At 40.9% G+C, this 12,054-nt stretch overlaps 1 protein-coding gene across 4 annotated transcripts in view; it reads left to right on the plus strand.

Moving 5' to 3' along the window:
• col4a2 (collagen, type IV, alpha 2) overlaps nt 1-12,054 on the plus strand; it is a 65,776-nt gene that overhangs the window by 36,963 nt on the left and 16,759 nt on the right. For all 4 annotated transcript variants that reach the window (XM_080498263.1, XM_080498264.1, XM_080498262.1 and 1 more), the window contains 8 exons: nt 10,285-10,419; nt 10,514-10,558; nt 10,645-10,761; nt 10,853-10,921; nt 11,027-11,062; nt 11,148-11,201; nt 11,312-11,347; nt 11,464-11,505. In XM_080498263.1, the coding sequence (XP_080354389.1) occupies nt 10,285-10,419; nt 10,514-10,558; nt 10,645-10,761; nt 10,853-10,921; nt 11,027-11,062; nt 11,148-11,201; nt 11,312-11,347; nt 11,464-11,505 (534 nt within the window). The remainder of the gene's footprint in view (nt 1-10,284; nt 10,420-10,513; nt 10,559-10,644; nt 10,762-10,852; nt 10,922-11,026; nt 11,063-11,147; nt 11,202-11,311; nt 11,348-11,463; nt 11,506-12,054) is intronic.

Here is a 12,054-nt window from a genome sequence, read left to right on the forward strand (position 1 = left end):
TTAACTCTCCCTGTGTCATTTTTTTGAATTTCTTATTTTTTTCACGTGCATGTGGACTTCCAGAAGTAGGACATTCTCCTCCAGCGGGGGTTTCAGAGTGCTGACCTTCCTGACTGCAGCCTGGAGATCTAAACATACTTGAGTAGTTATCTAAATATCATCTACACATGTTTATTTACTCTGCCTGAGTCCTCCTCGGGGCATGCAGTTAAGGGCCCTGTTCGTTCTCCGAGGAGAGCCCCTCCAGCCTGTCCCCTAACCCCGAATCCCACAGCCAGACCCTCAAGAAGGTGGGTGGGTGGGGGGAGGGGTTGAGCCCCCTTTTTCCTCCTGGGCATCACACGTAAAGGGATGCGAATCTTCAGGAAATGAGTTTAGGAAAAATGTGTCCAAGAAAAACACATGAGCTGAGTCACATAGCAGTGGGACTGAACCCACTGCAGCGATTGTGGGAGTCGGAGAGAAAGAGGAGACGGCGGGTTGTTTTACGAGCCTCGTGTCCCTTATTTCTTTCTCTTTGTTCTCTTCTCTTACCTTATTCATCCTCCCTTAGTCATACTGATGCGCTCTTGATCCTTCATCCTGTTTTCCTCTTCTTTCTTTTTTTTTTTTTTTTTTTTTAATCTAACATTTCCCCTTCACCTTGGTTTCTCTCACACTTTTCCTTCCTTTGTTTTGTTCTCGCCTTCCATTCCTTCACTCCATCTCTCGTCACTTTGCTTTTTCTCTCGGTCGCGTCATGAAGCTCGCGCCAGATCACAACGGCCGAGCCGGTTTGAGCATCACCATGTTGAAACCACTTCTCCTCACACGTGTGCGACTCCTGAGATCAGAGAAGCTGAGAAATGTAGACACTCCGTTAGTTTTCCTGCTGCGATTGGGCATTTGTGGGAAGGAGAAAATAAGCAGTGTGTGAACCCCGTTCTCTCAAACACAACATCATTTATCACGGCGCTTGTGTATAAACATGCACAACACTGATTGATTTCAGTGGGAAGTTTTATTGACGCAAAATATAACAAAGTGGAATGGAAGCACAACTCAAGTGTTGATTAATGGTGATAAACATTAAACACTCACTCACTCAAAGTTTCCATTTGTTTCAGGTCTGATTGCTCTTGTAATCAATTTCTTCCTGTTCTAATGGTTTACCTGCTCCTGACTGATGAACCGACTCCAACTTTCTAATATTAATCAGCCATTATGGTAGTTTTTGTGGAGGTTTAAGCTGAATTTGGATGAAAAACTTTCAGTAAGAACATCTCTTGTTAAATTCGGAGTCTGGGGACCTGAGAGCACATAGACACAATATAAACCACCCTCTTGGAAGTTAGTTGTTAAAACAGACAGCGGATTTAATATTTTCACCAAACGATGCTGAAACAGCTAAATACTAGTGTGTAGGTGTAGGAATATGGAAACATTTTGGTTAAATTTATACTCAAAAAACATCTGTGAAGTGACTAAATACAACATGTGCTGAATTTATTGGAGATATATTGACACACAAATTGATCATCGTCTTATGTCGTATGTATTGAAGAAGGTAAACTTTATATGGTGGATAGATTTAGTCGGGCTGCTGTATTTAACATCCACAGTGAATTTCTTTCTAGTGTATATACTGAAGACATTGCAGCCTAAAATGCAACATATAATGAACATTCACCAACTCCGATTATAAGCTTCCCAGAGGAGTTCACATGAGCGAGTGTGGTAGCGCGGTGTGTATTCAGTCTCAGGAAGTATGAAGCTGTCGGCTTCCTGTCCATCACTAATGACATCAGGTGGTGAGGGTCCCTCCTGCAGCGCAGCACCAGTCGTCTCTGCCCGTGTGGCTCTCTGTTTAGATTACTGTGTTATTCCTGAGGAGATCCAGTATAAACAACCACCAGGAGGGCAAGCCAACGCAGGCATGAGGTATTAACATTGTTTGTGGATGTGTAAAGGCAGAGCTGAATAAATAGTATAGATGGAAAACAGGCATTCAAGCAGGTGTGACTCCCGAAACACTGGAAACTCGATGTGTGCATGCATGTGTATCCTGTAGATAGGAGGTATTTTTTTTCTTCAGATTTTGAAGATTAACATTCACAAACTGCTACATTAAAAGTATTTGGCGAATGTTTAGCTCTTTTGATGATTTTTCTGTTTGCCTCCCATAAGAATTTTTCTTTGATTTATTGCAGTTTCTATCTTGTTGGACATGTTTAATCTTTTATGATTCCTTCCAGCTTTTTTCCAAACAAGAGTCTCATTGAGCCGCGACTGCTTGCTGACTAATGAAGGCAGAGTATACCGTGTACTGGTCACCAGTTATTTTCTACCAGGTCACAGAGAGACAGACAACCACACACACTCCTGGGGAATTTAGAGTAAACTCAACTCATCCCATCTTAGAAAACTCCTTCGCACACAGGGTGCCCATGCAAACAGCGCAGACGAACCCAAAGACTCGACCCAAACCGGGGATGTTTTTGCTTCGTCGCCATGCGTTAGTTTCCAGTCTGATGGTAACAGACAGATGGAATACCAGTGGAGTTCCGGTCAGTTGTTTATTGATTTCTTTTATTCCACTCTGAGGTCAGAGGTTTGTACACTGGGCTGTGCGTTCCCATCCTGTTTCTGAGCCGTTCATTCCAGAAACGTCCACCCCGGGGGACAGTCTGGACCCAGATAAAATTTATGGTGTCAGCCGGGAGAACTTTTAATAGATCACTGATTTAGGAATGAGAAAAAGCAAACACACCCACGCACACAGAAGGGGAGGCAGTGGGGCACAGGGAGAGAATAATATGGTTACTGCATTTTATACAGTGTGTGTGAAAAAGAGGGATTTTCTCAGCAGTGTTTCCATGTGGGTCATATATCATGAAGACACTGAGAGGAGTTCTGAGAAGTGAAGTACTGACGTGAGAAAGCATATTGATATTGCAAGTTAGAAATCCCAGAACAACTTGAACAGTAGAAAACCTCCAGGAAGTCGTGTCGGGTGGATCGAGTTTGCATGTTCTCTCTGTGCCCGTGTAGAATGTCTCAGGTTAATTTGGAATAGATTGTCCACTGGTTTTTATTCACTGTCAGCAGTGATGTGCTCCGAGCTTTACACAACCCGACACTGAGCCCATAGAAAATACAATAACACAACAAGAAGAAGAATGAAAACACAACAGAAGTATTCCTCATGCACTTGGTATTTGTGCAAGTGCAAAACTGAGTGCTGGCCCAAACATATTACACATGTTGTAAGTCGGCATCGATACTCGTCACTGATTGGAACGTCTTCCACACGTGTTAATGCCACAAAAACTTTTCTACATTTTCTCAGAATAATGCATCAATCAAATACACAAACTGATAATAGTAGCTGCTTAGCTAAAGCTCAGAGGCCAAACACTATGTTGTTTATGTACCACTGAAAATACTACAAAAATAACACATAATTCAATGTTCATATATTTGGATATTTCATTCAGATAACATTGTTCACTCTAAAAAATACATAAAGAAAAGCTCAAGTTTCCATGCACAGCTCCGATGTTCACTACCGACTGATAGATTTCTCACTTGTATCATAAAAGCATTTTTTTTTAAGCACACATTTTACTTGAGATGCTTTCTGTTGATTTTTGATGCACTTCTTGGGAAAATGTCTGCAAGACATGAATGATTGCAAACTGCCCTGCACCTGCACCCGCGGAGCTTAGCGCACCATCAAGTCATGTTCGACTCCTCAGCAGCACCACATCACTCAGAGTCCAGACGTTCTTTTCTACATCAGTTACAAGTCTTGCGCTCCGAGCACCGGCTCTCTCGTTGGGACTGCTCAGAATCATCCTCACACATCACACATGCAGCAGCTGTCTCTTTGGCTACATTTTTACCATTTTTCCAGAGGAGAAAAATAGAATTCCAGACTTTATTTAATCAGCATCATGTCATCAGACACCTTTGTGTGTGCGGGTATGTTTGGTGTGTTTGTGTGTGTATGGTACTTTATGCCCCTAAAATGAGGTGAGGAGTGAGCTGATGAGAAACAGACACCAATGAAAGGCAATATTCGTGTTATTGCTGCTTTACAGGTTTTCCCTTTCAGTCCCTTTCCTCCCTATTTGGATTTATTTTTATATAAATAGCCTCAACAAACATTGGTATTAAAAGTCTAAATTCTATTAATAAAACTTGTACAAATGATACAATTGGAAACTTGTACTATCGATATAAATGATCAAGAAACAATAGTCAGATTCCAATAAATCCCTGTAAAAATATTTTACAGTCAACAGCTCTTGCATCAAGACAAACATTCTGGAAAATGGTTGTGATACTTTTACAACATGAACGTGTTGAGATGAGAAGCCAAAGGACTGACGCGAGCCATCTGTGGCAAGAACAAAAATAAGGCAGCACAGACTGTTGCGGAGCGGCCTGTTTACGTGTCTCCTGAGCTTTTCTGATCTGCTAAAGTCATAGAGCAGCCATCAAAAACAGAGGAATTCAAACCCGACCAGACAAACGTACACATGTGCTCGGTGTCCTTCAAGTAAATCACAAGATGAAGCTCATCTCAGAGTGAATTTCATGCAGATCCGAACTTTTTCTGGTCAGCGTGTGGTTCACTTCACTCGCAGGCTCGCACTTTGTTCCCTCCACTCAGCGGAGACAGGAAGGGATGCGAAAGGTTAATAAACGGATGTGGGAGCACTTGAGAGTTTGGAGAAGAGGGGAGGAAATGCTGGGTGGAAGTCGTGTGAGTAGATAAGAATGGGGAGTGCGTATGAATGGAAGAAGTGGGGCTTCGCAGGACCGCTAATCAACGGGTGGGGAGGCCTGAGGAGAGAAAAGAGTAAGGAGCATGAGACTGCGGGTCGGTTGGTGGGAGTTGGTCGAGCGGGTCGTTTGATCACCGTGCGGGAATGCGACTCCTTCTCATTGAAACCTGCAAATTAGGAAAGAAGCACACAGATTCGGACAATGCGCTTATTATATTTGTTTGCACCAAACCAAAAACATGAAGAGTCAATAACCAGGAGACAGTTTGATGCGCCATGAACAAGGAACACAATAAATTGTGCACCCAACCCTTGGAACCACGCAGGCCTGGGGGTGGTGGTCTAACCCTCACCCTCTCATTAGAGAATTACCAGGCACATTCAACTGGGAGGAGGTCCTGAGGTCAGCCCAGAAGTGGAGAGATTACTTCACTTTGTAGGTCGCATCTAAGTACAAGTCAAAAAAATAAATAAATATCATGAAGAGGGAAAATATATCGATATAAGTCACACTGGTGTGTCAACAATAACTTAATAACTGGCAATAAAGCAATGAAATAGTTAAAGATTTCCTACAACCATCATTGAGAGAATGTGGCAGAGTTTTATTTCCAAGTCACATTCACCCATGAATGACATTGTAAACTGACTGACATTGTAAAGTGCTTTGGGGACTGTTAATCACTATAAAAATTATACACAAGTGATCTCCATTCAACATTTTTAACCATGTTACTCATTAAAGTATTGTGAAGTTATTATATTTTAAGCTTTATTACAATGAAAAAGGACAAAATTATTACATTAATGGCAGTTGTTATGCCATTGGCCAGTTTCTACATTTTTGGAAATTGTTTTGTTATTATTATTATATTACTGGTTGCGACACTGGTGGGTTTTTTTTCATTCACAGATGTAAATTTAACGGCAATAAACTTCATCCTGCAGCTGCTGATTGAGAACCACGACTCAATTCCAGCTCACGCGCCTTCTCTCCTCTGTCACTGTATATTTTGCTACACCTTATCTATGTGAATGATCACAAATTCATTGCCTTGACAGATTCATTTATCTTCAGAAAATTAGTCAGGCTAATCATTTCCGTCCATTTTGTTGAGATGACGAATTACAGCTGTGTTTTCATGTTGAGATCACCTCACTTCATCTGTCCGAAGGGACCAGCTCTCCAGGAAAACTACAGAACAATAATCACGTTTCTGAACTGAAAGGGGAAGGAGAGAAAAAAACGACAATCTTTTTGTTTTACCAATAGGAAGCATTTAGAGCAGGGGTGTCAAACTGTGGGCCTGTGGGAAGAGGCTGCAATGTGTAAAGTTCATAAATCAGATTTTGAATGACACGATGAGATTAAACTGCTATTTCTAATTTATTTACTCTGGATTGCAAATGTTGGAACATATTAGTGATTAAGTGAAAGCTCTGCGGCAAAATCCCACAAAGAGAAGGCATAGTTTTTGAACATTTCACTGTATTTTATATCAGGAATCTTCATTGGAAATGGAATAATGTTGAAATTGAAAAATGACCTGTTCATGTTTTGTAAATACAGATTTTATTTTTTCTCAGTATTTTTTGCTTGTTTGCATTAAAACAAAGTTAAACATTTGATCCAGAAGGATTTATTTTGACATAATTATCGTTTAAGAAGCAATGCAGTTGGTACTGCAACTTGGTTTCAAACCTGAATTCCCTACATTCTATGAATAAATGAGGAAGAGATTACTGTCTTATCCAGACATTAAATCCCACAGTACACATTTATCAATCAATTTGCCAAAATAATAGGCTTTAGATCAGGGGCACAGTATTACAGTGACGGGATGTTTTTTCTGACCAATAACTGCATGGGAAGCTATTTTGGCAGTCGGGACTGAGACTGTATGCATGACTCTTATCAGCACCATGTGGTTGTGTTTGGCCGGGAGAATATTTGTGTTTCTTGAAACTTAAAGATTAAAGATAAAGATGCATTTTCCCTTATTGTCAGTGCATACTCAGCAAGAGCCAGTCAAGCTGCCTCAAACAATGGCCGTCGGTTAGTATGAAGAAGCGCAAGAAAAATTGAACTGGACACACATTATCTATGCAATACTCAGTAAAAAGGGGTCATATGATGCAAAATTCACTTTCTAATGGTTTTCAACAGTAACATGTGGCTCCATACCTGGAACGACGCCCCAGAAGTGAAGAAAGTGTGTCCTCTCTCTCCCTGGCTTCTTTCAGTTTTTAAAAAGTGTGTTGCTCCAACCAGCCAATCAGAAACCAAACCCTACATAGATTCATTGGGGGTTTAGCCAATCCCAATCAAGGTAGGCCCCTCCCTTTGACCCTCCTACAGCTCTGCTCTGGCACATGGCACCACGAGAGGAAGTACTTCCTCCTCTCCCCAAGATGGACATGTGTGGCCAGAGCCAGTTCACACAGACACAGCAGATTCTGAATGTAGCTCTTATGATCCAATAATCAAATGGATGAAAATCCAAGAAAAGCTGGATTTGGGGCAATAAACTTTGAATACAACGTTTTTTGGACCAACGAGACCCACGTGGAAGTCTTGAAAAGCTGAATAATATGACCTCGAGTACGATTCCAACAGCTTCCCGGTTTCTCAAGTACATCTACAAGGTTCATATTTCCAATTTCTAAAAAAAATTCTACTTCACAGATCATTTCCCCCACAGGATAAACTGTCATTAAGTTGGTGTTTTGTTCCCCTCCAAATAATAAGTTTAGCATTTCGAAGAACAGTGAGTCATTTTGATACCATTGCCTCTGTGGAGAGGATATATCATACGTCAGGGTCGTCACACCCTGATTGATTTTGCAGGTGCAAAATCATTGCAGCAGTTTAAATGTGTGAATGTAAAAAGTCTCAGGCTATTCCATTTGAGTTTGAGTTGTTTTGACAGAGCTGTTGTCGGTTGCTTGCTCTCCAGGCAGCAGCTGCAGATTCAACACTGAGCAATGACAAAACACGCACTTCCCCTTCAACAAAAAAAAAAAAAAAATCATTCATATACAAACCTCAGGATACAACACACAAGCACATGTTGTATTTCTATGCCTTGTGGGAATCATACATTCATCTGCACTCATTTCTTTTCTTTAATCTCAGCTGTCTGCCGAACCTTTACCATAATCTGACACTATGTCATCCATATAAAATATGTTGATTTTCCTAACAGGGACATTCCTTTCCCCACAATAACATGAATCACCAGACGCACTCACATTTAAGGCCCCTCTAGTATCGGGGCACAACTCACCTGCACATAGAGACATGTGTTCCATGCTTTTTGGGGACACTGCATTGACCTAAACTCTAAGCTAAAACTACTCCTTGTCAAACCCTATCACCTGACCCTAACCTAAGCCGCTCAGTTAATATATATATATATATATATATATATATATATATTTATTTATTTATTTTTTATATAAATTAATTAATAGCTCCTGCCTCCTCTTGGTTCAGTCTTCCACAAAGGTTGCCTCAACTCATTGGTCTTCATCTCACTCCATCTGCATCATGTTTGTTTGTATTCTTGTCTGACGTTGTTTGTGCTCCCCACAGTTTTCATCAATTCTCTAGCTTCATTAAACAACAACCCGGAGCATTTCTGTCTGGGGACAAACAACATCGCTGTTTTTGTTTAAGTCTCACAAGAGTACTGTCAGACCCCCCCCCCCAAACCACTGAGATCACCAGCTATGAGCCCCCAGTCTACACAAATACATACAATTCCCACGGTATCTCCACACTGACATGTTTTTTGACCCTTGTAAAAAAAAAAAGAAAAAAAAGGGGGGAAAATACACTGTTTTTGTATTTGCCGGTTTCCATAACGCCACAACGACTCGTTCTGTGCTTCGAGCCGCTCTCCTGACTGTCACATTGTTCCTGAGTGTGTGAAGCACCTGTTTTCCATTCCTCCGGGGACTGCATCTGACCTTTGAGTTGCCCCCAGTCACCCCACCATCACTAAACAAAGCCTCCACAGTAACGACTATTTCATTGTGTCCCGAGTTGTACTTGCCGTCATATTTCTGGCAAAGACAAGAAACTGAACGTGAAAAACAAGTGAAATTTCCGCCTCTGCAGAGCTCATGCTTCTCCTTTCATATGTACACGCCTGCCTTCTCTCTTTCATCACTCCGAGTATCATAATCACACTGTTATATTTAACTTCCATTAGAGATTAGGCGGCTGTCTGAAATTTTAAATAGTCTGAATAAGACTCAACAGCCACTTGAACTGAATTTTTCCACATATGAGATCAGAGTCTGGATTTATTTACCTCAAGATAATCTGCTCTCTGTGCTTTATCAGACTTGGAATAACAATGTGCATGTGTAGAATGGTCTTGACAGGTCTCTTACATGTGATTTATTCACAGTGAGGAGAGATATTCAAGGCTTCAAGTTTTATCTGGCAAATTCCTAATGTTTTGCTAAATTATTCACTTCAAAGATGAATACACGTTTTGATAGTCCTTAAAATGTAGATATTACAGTGCGTTCTCATAAATAGTCTGCAGGAACTTTCTTCAGATATCCTGCTACTTGTAGTTCACAATTTTAGCACTAGATGACAGTAGAGAGTGGCAAGCAAAAAAACATGGAAGTAAATGTCTCCCTCTGGTGGTTCACATAAAAATGTCAATGATTATTTCAGTGAGCTTTATTGTGTGAAATGTTCCTCTGTTCAAGAGGCCTGCCTTTAATTCAAGGTGAATGCCAGATGTGGCAAAAACACAAATTATCTGTACATTGTTATTGTATATAAGTACATTTATCAAGTGTACTGTGTAAAGGTTTTGGGGATTTGTTTTGTTTTTACATTGACGCTCTACATTTGAACACAAATATCAGCACTTTCTCCTCCTCGTATTATTCAAACTGACTCATTAATTGTTCTAACCTCAATAAATTGATTTGCAATTACATCAAAAGCATGAAGTCGATGACTAGACATTGTAATAATAACATGTTTCCCTAAAATAGATCTGCAGTGAAAACCTGAATGCCATCGTTGACTTCAGTTTTAAAACACATATAAAGAGTAACGGTCACTTTTGCATTTACTTTCATTGCCTGATGATGCTGTAAAGTTGATGCATGCATGTGTGTTTTCTTGTTTTGGACTCTTGGGTGCAACTAGTACAAAGCTGGTAAAAAAAAAAAAGTGTACAAATGTGGTGAATTTGCACCGAAATCTGTTCATGTTTGATTGTGTAATGTAAAGTTGGAGCGCAATTTGCTCTTCTGCATAACATAAATAGTGTATTTTGTTCCTAATGCAGATTATTTAGGAGCTTGTGCACTTATGATCTGTCGTATGTCGTTGCTTCAACACATGAATGTTAGTGAACACACTATAATTCACACTCGAGGCTCCATCGTTACGCTAATTTTCACTTTATTCAATGCGCTGAGTGTTCAATCTGAAGTTATTGTAAACTGTTTGTTCTTCTTCTTTGGAAAATATCAGGGTGCTCCAGGGCCTCTTGGTCCTCAGGGGTCTCAGGGTCCTCCAGGGAGACCAGGGGAAGTAGGCATCCAGGGGCCAAAGGGCCACAAAGGTGACCAAGGTCGCGGTGGCCACATAGGCCAAAAAGGAAATGTGGTAAAACATCTTTTCCTTATTTCGATGCATTTTCAAGAAAATACTGAAGTGATGATTTCTTTTTGTTTTAATAAGAGATTTTTATTGCTTTCAGGGAATGACCGGCGTTCCTGGGTTCTCTGGAAACGATGGAATTCCTGTATGTTTGTACATTATTCTTCGGTATGAGGTGTGAGGTGTTTGCATGCAGAGTGTCCATTGTGATTGTGTGTTTCTTCCCTGCAGGGCCACCCAGGACAAGCTGGACCCCGAGGAAAGCCCGGAGCGGACGGCTGCAACGGCACCCATGGGGAATCGGGGTTATCAGGGGAAGTTGGCAACAACGGATCGCCGGGATATCCTGTGAGTACCTCAAACCTGTTCGGATTGACGAGCCCAAACACTTTGAGTTGATTATTCACTGCATCGTTCTTTTTTTTTTGGGAACTTTTAGGGACAAACGGGGAGGAGAGGAGAAAAAGGAGACTCTTTGGAGATGAGTGTGTACATGCAGCGTTTCAGGGTGAGGGAGACAAATTCTAATTGAACTGGGTGAGGACTGTGAGAACTGCAAACGTCACAGTATATCTCTCTATAACTGCATGTATCCCTGAATATCTCTCCTCAGGGAGACGCAGGAACACCAGGACTCAACGGGATATTTGTAAGACGTTATCTAAACCGGTTATTTATCCAGATCTTCCTTTTCATCCAACTGTGGTTGAATTTTTTTTTTTTACTTTTTTCAGGGTCCACCAGGAAATCCAGGATGGGAAGGTAACAGGGGGTTGACAGGACCAAAGGTGAGTGTCTCTTCCGCACATGTATCAGTTGCTTAAATTCTACATTGTCAGATCAGAATCTGTCATGCAAAGTGTGTGTTCGTAAACTTTTCTGTGCTTTCTCCTGCTAGGGTCCCCCAGGGCCTCCAGGTCCCCGTGGCCCCAAGGTAAGGCAATAACTTTATTGAGATTTTATCAATTGTTGTATCATATTTTATATCATACATGCCGTTTACAAAACAGAATGGTGTGATATGTGTTTGTGTCTTACTTCCATGTGCAGGGTACAATGACCAGAGTGTTTAAAGGAGTCAAAGGAGATCAAGTGAGTGAAAACAATCATAATAGAATGTGAAAACTGGATTTAGAGCGAGACTATTAATTATTCCCTTAAAACTATCTCAGTATTGCAAGTGTGGAAATGAAATTAGAAAATTGGCATTGGCACGAAACACTTGCAGACATTTCCAATTGAAAGTATTAAACCATTTTATTTTTCCTTATGGAACTCATTTGTTAAGAAACTACTGAGGCACTGATAAGGAGGGCACAGAAACAAAGATGAGCCGTCAAGCAGGACACAGGGAAGACACCCAGTATATATCCTACTGCCACCAGGTGAAGACAATCACACACTCAGACACAGGTGATACGAATCAGTGCAGCAATCAGATACGAGGAGAGGAAGTCAAGGAGCCTGAAACCAGAGTCTGAATCTCAACAATAACAGAAAAGAAAATTAAACATAAACCAAGACAATCACTGCCCTACTATGTCTCAGTTTCTTACTTCTGTTGAGATTCTGAACTAGATGTTGACTCAATGAATTTTTCATCACTGTTTTGTGAACTTGTGACTCTTTGTCTATGGACGA

The sequence above is a fragment of the Blennius ocellaris genome (genome assembly GCF_963422515.1).
Source record: "Blennius ocellaris genome assembly, chromosome: 6".
In the NCBI taxonomy this organism is placed as follows: Eukaryota; Metazoa; Chordata; class Actinopteri; order Blenniiformes; family Blenniidae; genus Blennius; species Blennius ocellaris.